Source organism: Aquarana catesbeiana, linkage group LG01, assembly GCF_042186555.1.
Source record: "Aquarana catesbeiana isolate 2022-GZ linkage group LG01, ASM4218655v1, whole genome shotgun sequence".
Classification (NCBI taxonomy): Eukaryota; Metazoa; Chordata; class Amphibia; order Anura; family Ranidae; genus Aquarana; species Aquarana catesbeiana.
In genome coordinates this window covers 128,276,996-128,295,482 of record NC_133324.1, presented here as the reverse complement: position 1 = coordinate 128,295,482, position 18,487 = coordinate 128,276,996, and the positions used below count along the sequence as shown (strand labels likewise).

The 18,487-nt window shown below is 40.5% G+C and overlaps 1 protein-coding gene across 1 annotated transcript in view; it reads left to right on the top strand.

Annotated features, from left to right (window-relative positions):
- TENT2 (terminal nucleotidyltransferase 2) overlaps positions 1-18,487 on the top strand; it is a 72,203-nt gene that overhangs the window by 17,422 nt on the left and 36,294 nt on the right. Inside the window, exons 2-5 of the mRNA XM_073623737.1 lie at positions 900-1,025; positions 9,366-9,618; positions 16,125-16,239; positions 16,316-16,407. Coding sequence (XP_073479838.1) covers positions 900-1,025; positions 9,366-9,618; positions 16,125-16,239; positions 16,316-16,407 — 586 coding nt within the window. The remainder of the gene's footprint in view (positions 1-899; positions 1,026-9,365; positions 9,619-16,124; positions 16,240-16,315; positions 16,408-18,487) is intronic.

Sequence of the window (18,487 nt, the reverse complement as noted above, 5' to 3'; positions counted from 1 at the left end):
TATGTGTGTGTGTGTGTATGTGTATATATATTAGCAGAGACCCTAAAGAATAAAATGGTGGTAGATACAATATTTTTTTGTCATGCTGTATTTGCGCAGCGGTCTTTCAAATGCAATTTTTTGGGGGGAAGAAAGTACTTTATTGAATTAAAAACAACTAAACTGTAAAGTAAGCCCAATTTTTTTGTATAATATGAAAGATGATGTTACGCCGTGAGAATGGCGAGATAGTCGTTATCTTTATTCTAAGCAAAAAAATTGTAATTCAAATTTTTCCCAGAATCGTGCAGCTCTAAGCACAAACCATAAAAACGGCAGAGGTGATCAAATACCACCAAAAGAAAGCTCTATTTGTGGGAAAACAAGGGCATTTGTTTTTTGGTACAAAATTGCACGACTGCTCAATTGTCAGTTAAAGTAACGCATTGTATCGCAAAAAATGGCCTGGTCATGAAGGGGGGTAAATCTTCTGGAGCTGAAGTGGTTAAACGTCTTACAGAAATAAAATCTAACCATTTGTAAGCCCCCATGTCCGTGTTAAATGGTTTGTTTTTAACCCTCAAACTGCCACTTTTTACAGGGCTAATTTGTCTGTTGAATAAAAGCAGACTTACTGGCTGCATCACCAGGTGAAAATAAAACGAGGAAATTAAAGAAAACAAATGCAGCCACCACATTAATGATTAGTAAGCTGTAATATATTACATTTTTGTGTTTGTATTTATTCATTGTTTAATAAATTATATTTAAAGAGCTAAGCAACTCCACATTCACAAGCAGTGGATTGAGTAGGCTAGATATTGGTTTTTAGAAGATTTCTCTATTTTTCAACATGGTTTCTGTTTTTTTATTTGGCACGTTTTGTTTCCTAAATATGTATTAACATGCTAATATTTTAGTCTTTCTAGAATGCTGATGAGTGGAAATGCTCTGCCTATGCCTCCCGTGTCCTCACCATCGTGGTCATATGGAAGTCCCAGCCCTTTAGTCAGCCCAAGTTCCTCTTCTTCATTCCAAAACAGGAAGTGAGTCTTTGTGTAATGTCTTTTGACGTGTCTTTGTTAAAATCTCTTGAATCTTTGTGTTGTATTTTGGGAAAACTTGTGCATTAATTTACAACTGCAAAGATAAATGTGAATACGTATTGGTGACGGAAATGTACAAGTATATAATATCTGTTCAGTCTTTAAAAATAAATTTGAAACTCAAAGCCTGTCCTTTTTCAGTGAAGGACCCTTGCTCTTTGTGGAAGCAATGATCCCTTTGCAGAGGTCCCCTGCTGAGTCAGTTCGTGCCCTCCAATTACCATAGAGTTCATTTCAAAGCTATAGGTCTTACTTTAGGAAAATTGTATGGTCTATGGCAGTGATGGCGAACCTTGGCACCCTAGATGTTTTGGAACTACATTTCCTATGATGCTCAACTACACTGCAGAGTGCATAAGCATCATGGGCAATGTAGTTCCAAAACATCTGGGGTGCTGGTCTATGGCCTGCCTATCAGCACAGTCACTGTTATGGGGGAATCCCTCCTGCGGAGCTATTGTGTTCTCCTGGTGGGGGGGGGGGGGAGCCATCTCTGCCAGAAATCACAGTGATTATTGCTAGTGGCTATAGCTGCTGGCAATAATAGCATGTTAGAAATCCGACATTCTGGTTGGACTCAAGTTGGTTGTTGAATCGACTTGGGTACAATCAGCCTGCCCATAGATGGATCAAATCTTGGCCAGTCTCTGCTGAACCAGCAGAGTTTCAAACCATCTATAGCCGGATTTAGTAGGGGGCACATTGGACCTCTTCAGAGGGACCACTGCTTTCACAGTGAGCAGGCTTTTCTCTTCAAGCTGTGGCTACTTTATAAAGCTAACAAGCTTTATAATTTTAATATAAATACTAAAGCGCTGATATGATTAAAAAAACTAATAAAAATTACAAAAGATTACTAAATGACATTGGCTGCAACCTTTCAAAAAGTGATCGGACACTAATAAAGTGATATACTGTGTGATAATGGTGCGCTAATAGTAATTGCACAAAGCCCTCTGACATGCACATAAACAGTTGTGACAAAAATGAAAATAACAGTGATGAATATCACAATATAAACGAATCCTCCATATGTGAAAAAATAAATGATTCAATAACCACCACCACCTTCACCTTCCAAGCTAGGCACAAATTTTCACTGGAATTTCCATATACATGTAACGATCCCTTTCCCTTGAAAAAGTGACCTATGACGCAACGTGTCGGGAGCAGCCAGTGACGTCTCTCCAGTGTTCAATTACAGGGGAGGTGTAGTGAGGAGGAGTAAGCTAACGAGCCTGACTGTTATAATACGCTTGATACATTTGTGCACATGTGAGTGTATTTATTTTCAGTTACACTGAGCACAGTTGTTTAAACAATATTGCGCAATGTTGTTTATTCCTTTTTTTTGAGAGTCAACATCTATGGAGAAGCAAAAGTTTTCTTTACCAAAGATGAGTGCAGAAATAAGTTCTCTTGTCAAGTAATTTCCACTTTGAAATACCACATTCTGGAGTCAATCAGATCGTTACATGTATATGGAAATTCCAGTGACAATTTGTGCCTAGCTTGGAAGGTGAATGGGCACTTCATAGGTGGTGATGATTATTGAATCATTTATTTTTTTACATGTGGAGGATTCATTTATATTGTGATATTCATTGCTGTTATTTTTATTTTTGTTACAACTGTTTATGTGCATTTTATGTGCATATGTCAGAGGGCTTTGTGCAATTACTATTAGGTTGATATTAGCGCACCATTATCACAAAGCTTTATAATTTAGCAAAACTCAGAGTGCTTTTTAGCCATGTAGTGCACCTTAGAGAAAAAACTTGTGCAGAAGTACATCCAGTCCCTGTTACTTTGATGCATTGCTTACAGCATCCATGGCCTATTTTTGAAACCTTTTTTTCTTGTTCAAACTACAGTTTATCACATATGTTCCTTCAGTAGTTGGTAATGCACTATATTCGTTGCATTGTGGTGCTTTGCAAATTATTCTAAATTGCACCCAAATGCACATATACAGTGCACTGTAATGTAGCTCAGTGCACATATGTGAGTAATATGAAAAGCAATTAAGGGCTGATTTTTTTTTTTTTCCTGCTTCGAGACATGCTGACCGCCCGCTTAAAGCGGAAGTAAAGCCCGCTGTAAATTTTTTTTTTTTTTTTTAGGCCCCCCCCCCCCAGATGAGTTATGCCATAATGTACTAGTATGCACAGCATATTGCTGCATTATGGAATAGTTACCTGTCATATGCTGTCATCCAGCCCAGCGCAGGGACCGATCCAGTGGGCCCTTGGTGCTTCCATCTTCGCCTGCTCTTCCTTCTGGGTCCCGTGCCCTTGGCACTTGATAGGCCAGGCCGCAATGTCGCCACTCCCACACATGCGCACGGGAGTCACTTCGCCGCGGCACAGTAAATGTTTGCTGAGCTGCGCATGTGCGGCTCAGTGAACATGACAGCTGAGAGGCAGAAAGATGCCTTTATGGCAGAAGAGACCAATTTGATTCAAAAACAACTTTACTTCCAACTTAAAATGCTTAGTCTACCTAACACAACATGCTTCAGTGTTTGAAAATACGCACTTGTTCTGGTTAGAATGAGACCTCTATACTAGCACTGGATGGCTAGCTGGATCCAGTGTTTGTGTGAATACTAATTGGTGCTTTCATACGTTGTTTTGAGGTTTGCATTCCTCCTTTATCATGCTGTGGTGTTTGGTATTCTTTTCCTTCTGTATTGTGGGTCATATTTTAAAAAGTTGTTAAAATAAATGCTTTGCATACCATAGCCCTTTGCTATAGTCTGCAACTCCGTATGCTAAACTTTAGGATATTTTGAACCCTCAAAGTGTACAAAATTATTATTTTTTTTTGCAGAATGTGTGATACATGCAGTGAAAAGAAAAATTTATATATATATATATATATATATATATATATATATATATATATATATATATATATATATATATATATATATATATATATAGCTTTTATCAGTGCACATCTGTAGTGAAATCAAGATTCTAGCTAGTTGCCGACCGGCAACTTACAGTTTTATTTTTACAGTGCCAGCCGGCAGCATGGAATCACATGTATATGTACGTGATTTTGCGTTTCCGGGTTGGGGGTTTACTCGCGCCCGTCCACCCAGCTGTGCTGTCACTGGCTCCAGCACATGCCAATCACCAGGTCTCGGCCAATGACCCATCTATCTGTGGAGGGAGTGACAGGAGAGAGCTCTGTGTATGTATGTGCTGGCTGCCAGCGCTTTTCGGCTGCTGGTCGGATACCGATCGCGAGACCGGCTTCTGTCGGACAGGCAGCTGCGCAGAATGTCATCCGGTTCCTGCTGAACTGGCTGATTTTCAAATTGTTGGTACTAAGCTTTATTTTTAATGTATTTTATGTGAGGCCCAAGACCATTCCTCTTCTTACAGTGTGGCCCTGGAAAAGGTCAAAAGGTCGGACATTTTTGGATAAAGACTGTTCTAAAAAAAAAAAAGAAAAATGGCATTCATCCCTGTCCACTTTACATTGCTATTTAGGCAGTATTGATAGTTTCCAAATCAGACATTAAAACAATGGGAAAGAAGCTTATATAAACTTCTTGAAGTCAAGGAATGCCCTGAGGAAAATTATGTATCTTGTGGTTTACCCCTTAAGGTACATATTAAGTATATTTTCTACCTTCTTGGTAAACGCCTAGTTACATGGAAAGGGTCTCATCTGTAACCACTGAATGACTTGTGTCCTTGGAGTATGCATGTGCAACAGAGCCATGTCTCCATGGGGCTGTTATGCCTGCTTGTTGATTTAGAATTGCTTTAAAACCAAACCTCTTTCCTTGTACAGAAATTGATTATGTGTTATGGATTTCTCTCAGCTAGTAAAAAAAAAAGTGTTGATTTTGGTGTCACATTAATGATATCAATGCAGTCTACACCAGGGTTTCTCAATCAGGGTTCCCCCAGAGGTTGCTAGGGGTTCCTTGAGCAATTGCTGCATCTCAAATGATTTCCCACTAACACCATTGATCTTTATAGCGATTTTTGTAAGGGTGCAAGTCTTCCCAATGACCACAAGCATAGGGAGCATTCTTCCCACTAATGTATCATGAGTTCTAGTTCTAATTTTTAGCAGGGAGTCCCCCGGCACCTGAAAATTACCTCAATGGTTCCTCCTTTTGTTAAAAAGATTGAGAGGCTGGTTGTCTACACTAAGGTATTTTTATAATACCTTAGTGTAGACCATCTCATAAAATTAGAATATCATCAAAGTTATTTTTTTTTTTTGTAATTCAATTAAAGTGAAACTCATATTTTATAGAGATGTGTTACACACAGAGTGATATAGTTCAAGCATTTAAGTTTGGTTATGGCTTACAGCTAGTAATAACCCAAAATTCAGTATCTCAGAAAATTAGATTACGTAAGACCAACTAAAAAAAATAAATAAAATAATTAAAAAAAAAAAAAAAAAGGATTTTTAATACAGAATTGTTGGGTTACTAAAAAGTCCCTGTCCAGTATAGTATGCACTCAATACTTGGTCAGGGCTCCTTTTGCATGAATTACTGCATCAATGCTGCGTGGCATGGAGGCGATCAGCCTGGGGCACTGCTGAGGTGTTATGGAAGCCCAGGTTTCTTTGATATCGGCCACCAGCTCGTCTGCATTGTTGGGTCTGGTGTCTCATCATCTTCTTGACAATACCCCACAGATTCTTTATGGGGTTTAGGTAAGGGGAGTGTGCTCGCCAATCAAGCACAGTGACGACATGATCATTAAACCAGGTATTGGTACTTTTGGCAGGGTGGGCAGGTGCCAAGTCCTGCTGGAAAATGAAATCAGCATCTCTAAAGCTGGTCAGCAGAGGGAAGCATGAAGTGCTCTAGAATTTCCTGGTAATTCATGCAAAAGGAGCCCTGACCAAGTATTGAATGCATACTATACTGTACTTGGACATACTTTTTAGTAAGCCAACATTTCTGTATTAATCAATTTTTTTTTTTTTTTGTTATTGGTCCTATGTAATATTCTAATTTTCTGAAAGCCATAAGCATCACATTTAAAAGGAAATGCTTGAACTCTATCGCTCTGTGTGTAACGCATCTATATAAAATATGTGAGTTTCACTTTTTGAATTGAGTTACTGAAATAAATACATTTTTAATCTAATTTTATGAGATGCATCTGTATACATGCATAAATTAAAGTGGATGTAAACCCTCACATATACCCAGTGAAGTGAACATCCTCAGATGATACACAGCGATGAAACAAATCTCCCTACATAAGTTTTACATGTATATCTGCTGTATATATCCCTTAGAAAGTGCTCTTTATGTTAGTTTTTCTCTTCCTGGTTAGCACTGGGAGTGGATTATTGGCATACAGCCCATTGGAAGAAAGGCACACACCCCCTCTCCTCATAGGCAAAGTAAGAAAGGAATGTGCAGACGTCTGCTCTTATAGCAGGAATACACGGTTAGAAAATCAACTGATCGCTCAACCGCCGACCAACGAAACGGCGTTCGTTGGTCGAAATCGTCACCAACATTAACCAGTCAAAAAAAATCTTTAAAAGAGCAATATATTTAATACGTAGTGTTGACGTCTCACGTACAAGTGGGGTCGTCTACTAGTTCCGCTCATGCATGATAATGTTCGAGGAGTTTTACGGTTGACCTTCACACCAACGAATAGAATATCGTTACGATACGACACAAATATTTCATTTTTTCAATTGGTCTTTTTCGTTCACAATATCGATATTAAGTATTACTTGCTGGGCATCAACAAGTAGAAAATCGGCTGATCGTTCGCATAATGGAAATTTTCGCCCGACTTTCTTATCGTGTATTCATACCATTAGACAGCAAGCTGACTGCTGATCCATTTATAGCAACCTCCCCTGATACAAACTTCTTTCTCCCGTCTCAGAGAACGTGTGAGAACTTATCAGGCTGATAACAGAGCTACAGAGCAAGAGACAGCTACAGGACATAGTGCTTTGGAGAGAGATAAGAAAACACTGCAGATATATGTACCCAGCTCAAATTTCATGAATCGGGTTTACATCCACTTTAACACAGAAATTAGGCTGCAAAATTAACAAAGAAAAGAAAAATCACATCCTGGCTCTGTAAAGCAAGCAAACTAATTGTTATTAACTTTTAGGCCTCGTTCACATGGGTGTTGTGGGCCGTACATCATGAATGGGCTGATTTTGTTTATGTAGGAGTCTATGGGAACTGAGTGCAGGCAGATCTATGTAACTTTATGGGGATGTAGTAGCTGTACAGATACAGCCGCTCCTACTAATTTGACAGGCATGCAGAAGTGGACAAGCAGCCCTGAATGGTTTGTGATCAGGGCCGCTCAACTTTTTTTCTTCCTTTTTTTTTTTTTTTTTTTTTTTTTCTTTTTTCCGTCCCCTAAACTTCAGCTTTAAAATAAAAAAATTAAATGCTGTTAATACTGTAAGGCATGTGTGTCAAACAAGGCCCGCAGGCCAAATCTGGCCCACCAGGCCATTTTATGTGGCCCTTGCACCTCTTCTGGAGCTGCGGTACTCCCCTTGTCACTAATTGGCAGCAGTGAGGAGAGTCGTCCTCTGGTCCACCTCCAGACCCTGCACTTTCTGCTTCACAGTCCACCCCCCCAGCTTCTTTGATGCAGCAGCAAATAGTAAGGATGGAGGAGGGCACTGTGATGTAAGGGGGGTTGGGGGATTCTTGACATCTATTGGAATGGGGGGGCAGAAGCGGTGCTATGGACAACTATTCTTACAGATACAACCGGCCCTTTGAGGGCAATCATAATGCTGATGTGGCCCACGATGAAATAAGAGGTTGACACCCCTGCTGTAAGGGATTGTGCCAATGACATCAGTTTGAGCTGCTTGAAGTGAGTTGAGCATTCTCATAATTTTGTATGGGATCGCAAAACACATACCCCCCCCCAAAAAAAATAACCGAAGTGCTAAAGAGGCGAAAAGGAGATAAACAAGCAGATCTTGCCCTTTTGGCTGAAGTTCTTCTTTTAACTTTCACCATGTTCCCTCCCCCTGACAATACATTTGTCTGCTTCTCCCCAGAAGGCCAGTGCCATAGTAAAAATGTAGAGCTCAGTCCCTCTGCTGACTCTCTCCTTCTGTGACCTGCAAGAGTAAAATTCATCATGCAGTTTCAGATTGGCCTTGGTGCTGCCTCTTACCTTGTGCCTGGCAGAATGATACCTGGAATGATCACTGGGAGAGCAAAAGATGGAGAAACGCTTTGTCCTGTCTGTATCAGACAAATAACATTATTTTCCCAGGATGCTCCTTTAAAGCAGACCTTCAGACAGTGGAGTTAATTTACTAAAACTGGAGAATGCAAAATCTGGTTTATCTGTCAAAGCTTAATTGAACAAGCTGAGGTTAGAAGCTGATTGGCTACCATGCAAAGCTGCACCAGATTTTGCACTCTCCCATTTTAGGAAATGAACCCCATTGTGCCTTGGCTGGTGCTCAGTCACTGCTATTTAAAAGTAAAAGGTGCATTTTTTAAAATAGTACTGTTTTAAATGTTCCATCTTTATAAACCGTGTGCTTTTGTTTGCAATTTTAAGATGTAAAAACGTGCCAATTTGGGTTCTTTTTTGCCCAGATTATCCTTTTTACTTAGACAGATTCTACATTTTGAATTACTTTTACGGTAAGCTCTTCAGGTTCCATTTTCCTCACGTAACGAGAAATTAATTTATGCACTGCTGAGTATAGTGTGTTTATTTTTTTGGGTTAAAGTATAACGTGTCAACCTGTCATAAGAGAAGCATGCCATTGATGAACACTCCTTATAAAAAAAGCTTACTATCTGGCTTTTATGCCGATCATCCTGTTTAAATACTTTGATTGGCTAGCTTGCGTCAAGTATTTTGACGAAGGGAAAAAAAAAACAAAAACAGTTGGGTTTTCCTATTTCCATACTAGTACGGCTGATTAATGGAGAAAGTATTGACGCCAAAAGGTCAGCGTAACAGCCAGGCAACCAGCATTTTTAGGAAGTGGTCAGCAGTGGCATCCCCCATATTTCTCTGACAAGATATATCCAAATGTTTATCCTGTCATTCTATCTGCTTGTGTTGATGAAAACTGTGTTCTGTGCTAAGCGTCTTTCACTTTCACCAAACCACTGGAGTCCTTTCATATATATCACTTCTTTGTACATTCATTGCTGGTGGTGGTTTTTGCAGTGTGAGAGATGACAACACTATGTTGTGTTTTTTTTTTTTTTTTTTTTTTTTTTTTTTTCTTTTCTTTTTTTTATTTCATCTACAGGAGGAGAAGCGATGAGGGCAATGGGCAGTATGATGTTAAAAGGCAAAGGTTTCAATCCCCTCAACAGCCTTCCTCTATTGTCCACCAAGCAGTGCCTTTAAGAGATGACCTCCGCCACCATTTCCCTGGATCTGTTGGACTGCCGCTTAGGCTGGCACCTCCACCACATGAGTTAAATGGGCAGGTTTCAACACCTGGAGATGCATGGTTGTTTGACCTTATAGATACCACTTTGCCTGTTGCTAAAGACAAGGTATTCATGACGACTACTACTACTATTTCCTAATACAATAAACAATGTGTAAGAATTTTACTTTTTTTGTTCAGGAAAAAGTGACAGATTCTCTTTGTAAGCTCTTGTGCAGCTCTGAAGGTCCGCTGGGCTTGTAATTTGGCAAAGCAGTTACATTTGAAAAGTGGTCCTAGTATGGTAATGGTATAGGAGTCGCTTAAAGTAAAACTAAACAATAAACATTAAAGCGTTTAACTCCCCCAAAAAAAACAGATCCTATTCCCTTAAAGCATGTTATACAGCACAGTGCTTGTGCTTTGTAATTTTGGACCCATGTAATACCTAAAAGACCTGGCTGATCCTGCCTGGCTATGGCAATTCCCCCCCCCCCCCCCCCCCCGGAAGCTGACCACGGTGTATCATGGCTGCTGAGCCCTGACACAGTGGTCAGTTTACGTGCCTCCATTATCCGCAGCCTTGCTCTGTCCTTCTCTGTACTCCTCGCCCCCCTGCTCCCCCTGCCTATCTGCTCCTGTCAGCGCCTGCCCCATCAGCTCCTGCTGCTCTCATAATTAATATAAAATGCTCCCATCCCCTCTAATATACTAAGTGCACCTGTGCCTGTGTTATATAGAAAAAAATATGCTTATCTGGACCTATAATATAAGCAGCTCCCAGCGATCACATAACTCCTCAGCTCTCTCTCCTCTCCGGCTGACGTCAGCGGCAGTGCTCGGCCCTGGCCGTTGGAGCTGTCAGCCGGGCAGAGGAGAGAGCCGAGGAGTCCCCTGATTGCTGGGAGCTGCTGTGATATAGGTACAGATCGGCATATTTTTTATATAGCACAGGGGCACTTATTTTTCTATTACAGAGGCCTTGGGAGCTTTTTATAGACGTTGGTTAACAGCCACTTTAACTATTTTAAAGGAGAAGTATGGGAATGCAAAAATAGGTAGTACATGCTACCCTCATACCTGCATTGCATTTCTTTCCTTGGCCCTTTTAGTTTTTGCAGAATAGTCTTTTGAAGTGTCCAGAATTAGCCTCTAACAGTTCTTTGTCAGTTCAAAAGTTTCAAAGGGGGTGGAAACAGGTCATCAGAACTAGTTTCCCCAGGTCATCAGAACTAGTGTCCCCATTGGAAGATTTCCACTCAATTACTTTTCTGGGGGCAGCCCAAAATTTGGCATTTTCTTTTACTTTCACTTTCAATTATAAATAGGGTGGGTCTCCTTTAACAGGGCACTGACTGTCATTCTAATCCCTCTCCACTCCAATCCAAAATGTTTTGCCTTTAGTTGTACTTTAAGTTCCGCTTTAAAAGGAACCCTCTCACAATAGAAATATTAAAGGTGCTGTTGCTGACGTCATTTTGAAGATGCGAGTTCCAAGGCTTTAATCCTATCTTGCCTACTTGCTTTTGAGATTAAGTATGTTCTAATAATGCAGCTCATTGCTGCATGCTTAAGTAGTGTATTAAGGTTTCAGACTGCTATTAAAAGACACAAAGTAGTACAGCTCTATATTCATTAATAAATTGTAAGACTGGATTTACACCACCTCACTTGCATTTAGCATGTGTTGGTGAGCTTAATGCGCTTGAGTCTGCATCAAATTTGTTTTTTGTTTTTTTTTAACACCTTGCCTTGGCGTTTTGCATTTATTTAGAGTTTTGTTTTTTTTTTTTTTGTTCACAGCAGACAACAAAATGCATTATTTTTCTTTCCTTAACATGCACTGATGCATTGTACTGCACCAGAGTACGTTTGTATTTAAATAAAGCATTTTCCATTTTTACATAACGAACCCAAATGAAACATGTTGGTTTGAATTGAGCCTATTGAAAACAATGGATTTTTTTTCTTCTTATTGCATTTAAGCTACATTAAAGTGGAACTCAGAACTCCAGCCCCCCCCCCCCCCCCCACCCAAAAAAAATAAAAGTCAACCGCTACAAATACTGTAACTGCTGACTTTTACTATTGGGGCACTTACGTGTTCAGGGATCCCACGGTGTCTTCACCCAAGCAGATTCTTGAATCGGCTCTCTGATGCTAGCGCTGCCATCTTGGGTAAGGGAAACCGGCAGTGAAGCATTGCGGCTTCATAGCTGGTTTCCTACTGCACATGCATGAATCGCGCTGCACTTTCTCAATGGTCGGCTGCGGCAAAAGCCAAACGTCCAGCAGTTGAAACTAGGTACCCCCCCCCAAGGTCCCAAGTGTGGCACTGGAGGAGGGGGGAGGAGGCAGACAAGCAGAGCTTCCCTATTTGGGTGGAGCTCTGCTTTAAGCAATGCAGCCCAACGCACATGTTATGAAATAGGCTCTTAATGCTTTTTTCTTCAGGCTTTTTATTTGCAGCTTAAAAGTGCAACATGTTTTTTATTAAAAGCAACAAATGTAAGTAGTTGAATTTAGAATAATCTGCTGTTCACAATCCTTTGTACAGCACCATTCAGGCTGGGCTGCATGCAACTGTTCTGACAAGGACCATGCTGATGGGAGCAGCAGAGAAATGATTCCATCAGTCTGCTGCTGTTCTCATTGTCCCTTTAGTAGAGGCAGGGAGTTGGCACTACCATATTCTTTAACTGTATGATAGAAGGTGACGTCATCTATCTGGCCGTGCTGTGTGTAAGGGGAGTAAATTTTGGGACTGGCTAGACAAACTTACTCTGTGTGTGTGTGTGTGTGTGTGTGTGTGTGTGTGTGTATGTGTGTGTATATATATATATATATATATATATATATATATATATATATATATATATATATATATATATATATATATATATATTAGAGGTCGACCGATATGGGTTTTTCTCTGGCCGATGCCGATATTTACAAATCGCGGTGGCCGATGGCCGATATGTGATGCCGATTTTTTTTGGGCCGATATATTAGGCCGATTTTTTTTTTTTTTTTTTACCTTCATCTCATAAAATCTAACAGTTAGACCCCTTTCACAATGGGGCGTTTTTCAGGCGCTTTTGGGCTAAAAATAGCACCTGTAAAGTGCCTGTCAAACGGCTCCCCTGCAGTCTCAGTGTGAAAGCCCGAGTGCTTTCACACTGAGGCGATGTGCTGGCAGGATATTAAAAAAAGTTCTGCAAGCAGCATCTTTGGAGCGGTGTATACCACCACTCCTGCCCATTGAAATGAATGCGCACCGCTGTCGAATCGCCTGCAAAGCGTTTCGGCAGCAGCGCTTCAGGGGTGCATTTAACCCCTTCCTCGGCCGCTAGCAGGGTTATAAGCGACCTGCTAGCAGCCGAATAGCGCCGCTAAAATGACGGTAAAGAGCCGCTAAAACTAGCAGTCTTTTACCGTCAATGCATGCCCGCTCCAGTGTGAAAGCAACCTTCAGTGATACGGAAATTTTTTTACATTTAAACATTTATTTAACAAAACAAACCTCCAATCAGTTCACTTGTATGTAGAATTTAGATTAAAAAAATATAAAAAAAACCTCTCTTAAATATTAAATACACAAAAACAGGTAATCAAAACTTCTGGATGAAACAAAATGGGCTAACTTTACTGCTTAGTTTTTTTTTAAAATTTATTAGTGTATTTTTTTTTTTTAAATTACATTTGAAAGACTGCTGCGCAAATACCGTGTGACATAAAATATTGCAACAACCGCTATTTTATTCCCTAGGGTCTCTGCTAAAAAAAATATATATAATGTTTGGGGGTTCCAAGTGATTTTCTAGCAGAAAATACAGGATTTTTACTTGTAAGCAACAAATGTCAGAAAAGATTTAGTCTTTAAATGGTTAAACTGAGAACTTCTACACACAGAATTTAGTTCATTCAGAAGTGTAAACATTGTATCCTTCAGGTTCTTTTCATCAGATTTGGCAGGCTGCCCAGAGAGGGGGAGAAGTCGCTTCACACAGGCAACTTACACTGACTTCTATTACAGAAGTCTTTTGCAAGTCGCGCTGAAGCTATATCGGCTTTTTTATCAGCACAATCGGCCGATGCCGATTAAGTAAAAAACACTAAATATCGGCCGATATATCGGCCGGCCGATATATCGGTCGACCTCTAATATATATATTCACAGGTGATACTCGAAAAATTTGAATATCGTGCAAAAGTTCATGTATTTCACTAATGCAACTTAAAAGGTGAAATAATATGAGATAGACTCATTAAATTCAAAGCAAGATAGTTCAAGCCGTGATTTGTCATAATTTTAAAGATTATGGCTTACAGCTCATGAAAACATCAAATCCACTATCCCAGAAAATTAGAATATTGTGAAAAGATGCAGTATTCTAGGCTCAAAATGTCCCGCTCTAATCAGCTAATTAAGCCATAACACCTGCAAAGGGTTCCCGAACCTTTAACGGTCTCTCAGTCTGGTTCAATAGGATCCCAATCATGGGAAAGACTGCTGACCTGACAGTTGTGCAGAAAACCATCATTGACACCCTCCATAAGGAGGGAAAGCCTCAAAATGTAATTGCAAAAGAAGTTGAATGTTCCCAAAGTGCTGTATCAAACCACATTAATAGAAACTTATGTGGAAGGGTATGACCACAGCCTGGAGAGGATTGTCAGGAAAAGGCCATTCAAAAGTGTTGGGGACTTTCACAAGGAGTGGACTGAGGCTGGAGTCAGTGCATCAAGAGCCACCACACACAGACGGATCCTGGACATGGGCTTCAAATGTCGTATTCCTCTTGTCAAGCCACTCCTGAACAACAAACGACGTCAGCGTCTTACCTGGGCTAAAGAAAAACAGACCTGGTCTGTTGCTCAGTGGTCCAAAGTCCTTTTCTAAAGAGAGCAAATTTTGCATCTCATTTGGAAACCAAGGACCCACTGTATGGAGGAAGAATGGAGAGGCACACACTGTAAGATGCTTGAAGTCCAGTGTGAAGTTTCCATAGTCTGTGTTTGATTTGGGGAGCCATGTCATCTGCTGGTGTTGGTCCACTGTGCTTCATTAAGTCCAGGATCAACGCAGCCATCTACCAGGAGATTTTGGAACAGACAAGCTCTATGGGGATGCTGACTTCATTTTCCAGCAAGACTTGGCACCTGCCCACACTGCCAAAAGCACCAAAACCTGGTTCAGTGACCATGGGATTACTGTGCTTGATTGGCCAGCAAATTTGCCTCACCTGACCAACATAGAGAATCTATGGTGCATTGCCAAGAGAAAGATGAGAGACATGAGACCGAACAATGCAGAGGAGCTGAAGGCCGCTAATTGAAGCATCCTGGTCTTCCATAACACCTCAGCAGTGCCACAGGCTGATGGCTTTCATGCCACGCCGCATTGAGGCAGTAATTGCTGCAAAAGGGGCCCAAACCAAGTACTGAGTACATATGCATGCTTATACTTTTCAGAGGTCCGATATTGTTCTATGTTTAATCCTTGTTTTATTGATTGCATGTAATCAAATTTTCTGAGATTGTGGATTTGGGGTTTTCATGAGCTGTAAGCCCTAATCGTCACAATTATGACAAATCACGGCTTGAACTATCTTGCTTTGCATGTAATGAGTCTATCTCGTATAGTTTCATCTTTTTAAGTTGCATTAGTGAAATAAATGAACTTTTGCATGATATTCTATTTTTTCGAGTATCTCACCTGGTATGTGTGTGTGTGTGTGTGTGTATATATATATGTGTGTGTATGTATATATGTATATGTGTATATGTGTATGTGTATATATATATATATATATATATATATATATATATATATATATATATGTATATATATATATATATGTATATGTGTGTGTATATATATGCCCCTTCCTTCAAGAGGACTACCGTATAAGCCGAGTTTTTCAGCACTTTTTTTTTTTTTTTTTTTGTTGTTTTTTTTTTTTTTTGTAGTGCTAGTTCCACTGGGTTTGCACACCAAAATTCCTAGCACCGAGATACGGGGCCCAAAGTCGGTCAACTGTGTCCATCTGCCGCAATGTCATTTCGGGACCCTTTGGGTCTAGAAACCCCAAATTTTGGCTGCAGCTTGGGGGCATCTAGAAACCCTTAACTACAGAGTTTGAAATTTGGGGGACCTATGGCTGCAAATGGGTACAGTGAGGCTGCAAATGGGCATTGTTGACCCTCTTTTCCACTTACAGTAGCTGTGCATTTCTCACCCTAGGCTTATACTCGAGTCAATAAGTTTTCCCAGTTTTTTGTGGTAAAAATAGGTGCCTCGGCTTATATTCGGGTCGGCTTATACTCGAGTATATACGGTAGTTAGCAGTGTTGCCTCCTGTATTTCTGTCCTAACAGGTTCTCTTTAATGGGCTTCCTGTAATGAGCTGGTTATCGGTGGTACCCTATGTAACACCCTCCTGAGTTCACAGTGTGGAGAAGGCAGTGCCTCTTTCATTTACAAATGTGCAAACTTTAGCGATTTACAGCTTTACTTGCTTGTAATTATTTAGTGGTGTTAATCCACATCCCATTGTAAAATGCAACATTTAAAATGTATCTTGTTCTGTGACCTGAAATATGTTTTTGACTTCTGTTACTCCGCTGCAGCTGAGCCAGCAGATTTTGGACTTGTTTCAAGCCTGTCAGCAGCAAGTTACTGACTTGAAAAAGAAAGATGTCTGTCGAGCAGAACTCCAGAGAGAAATTCAGCAAATCTTTCCCCGTAGGTACTTGGACAGCTGGTTTGAACTATTTGTTGCCTGTTCTTTTGTTTCACCATTATCCTTTACTCTTTCTAGAGAGCAGGCTATACTTGGTTGGCTCTTCGCTCAATGGGTTTGGCACAAGGAGCAGCGATGCAGATTTGTGCTTGGTTATCAAAGAGGAGCCAGTAAGTACTTGTGCTCAGCTTTCATTGTATAGAATGTGGAATTACCAGTTACAGTTTTCTTTTAGCTGAGTTAAAGGGACACTGTTCCTCAGTGTAATTTTTTTTTTTTTTTTTAATAATAAAGTGGACCTTAGAATGGTCCTCCTTTTTACCCTCTCCTCTTTTTAGATGCAGGTTGGTTAGAGTCAGAGAAGTGCAGGTACCTATAGTGCATCCTGCTATAGCCAGGTAGCACCCACAATATAGAGATTTATAGATTGCACAATCCAGATGCTGCATGTAAAGATATTTATTCAAGGCTTAACAGAGCAACATAATTCTTAATATTCTGCTGCGAATAGCGCTTACTCATAGTCACCAGCAGTTAGTCATTGCACCTGCAAGTTGTACGTTTGCTGAAGATTCTAGCTCCCACATCAAGGCCAGGGGGAATGAATGTCTTTTACATCCACTTACTTTAAAAGATAAGTATGGGTTTTATTATTTTTTTTTTAACCCATCATACTTGCCTAGATGGCTGCAGCATTGGTCGCGATGCTGCATCTGTCCCCCAGCATCTCTGCACTGAGAACCAAGCCATCTAACACCGCCGATGGCTCGGTTCTCTCAGCAGCCCGAGCGGAGAGCTGCTGCCTGTCAATCAGCAGCTCTCCTCTCAGCAGCTCGCTAAAAGGCTAAGATAGGCATGATTGTCGTGATGACGCGGTGCCTGGACTGATTTATGTGACGTCAACAGAGAGCGGACTTCAGACCACTCTCTGCTTAAAACGGGTCATAGGAGTGCAAAACGAATTGCACTCCTGTGACCCATAGGAGAAGCCCAGCCAAACGAGCTCAGGCTGGACTTCTCCTTTTTTAAAGAAAAGAAATTATGGTAATTATTGCCCCTTTTTAATAGTCTGTTTTTTAAGAGTTCTTTTTTTTTTTTTTTTCTGCATGCTTTAAACTTGATTTATAAGCTTTAGTTTATTTTTTGTAAACCTTACTTCTAACTGCAAAGACTTCCTGAAGTGAAGTTTATGAGGTAAACTTGTGGGCTCTGTTTTTACCCCAAGTTCAAAAAGCAGGCAAACCTGGGAGCCCATCATGCATACTGCACCTCTGTAAATGGATTTCAACACCTATATATTCTCTATGTATATGTGTGAGAAAAACCACTGTTGGGGGAAGTGTTGTATTTTTGTTTCACTTGGTAGTTTTGCAATATAGACTATTTTCTGTACAAAGTTTACAACTGAAATGTAGAACTGAAAAGAAAGCAAGTTTGTTTTCTTTCTCCTTATTGCACAATGCTAGGCTGCTAAGTTGTTTCCTGTAATATCTGGATAAATTGTATGTTTAAAATGGTGATAGAGGATCAGAATCTCAAAATGGCTAGATCAGCCTGAGGTGTGCTAAGTGAGTGGAATGCTTCTGCCCTCTGCACGCCATTCTGCAGCTGGCACTATATATCTGTGTGGATTTCTCTACTAACATGCCAGTTGCAGAGTGGTCTAGGGCAGCCTTTTTCAACCAGGGTGCCCAGGCACCCTCAGGTGCCTTGAGGTTTCTTCAGGGGTGCCTTGGCAAAATGCCTAAAAATTGTATACAAGCCAGCGTGTGGATGAAGGCTGCCTTCTAGTTACACAAAGCCACAGGTTTTATTGTGCATCATTATAACCTTGTAGCCACCAGTGCCGTAACAACCAATGGCATCATCAGTTGATATAGCGGATGTCAGTCGCCTGCACACCATCCTTGTATCCCCCTCTTCTGCCCCTCTCCATCAGCGTTTGGGGTCACTTTAGCTGAGTGATGGAGAAAAGAGAAACATTGAAATATACTAGTCAGTACCAATTTGCAAACGTGTATTTGCTTTGGAGGAATGAATCCCTTCTTACGTTGGGCGTTCTACATGTGTGGACGTTGCTGCATTATGTACAACTATTAGAATAGCTTTTACATTTTAGAATGGGGTGCCTCGAGATTGTCCATCATTTTTAAAGGGTGCCTTGACTGAAAAAAGGTTGAGAAACACTGGTCTAGAGCAGTGGTCGCCAACCTTTTGGACTTCAGGGACCACCTAACAGTTTTGAATCCT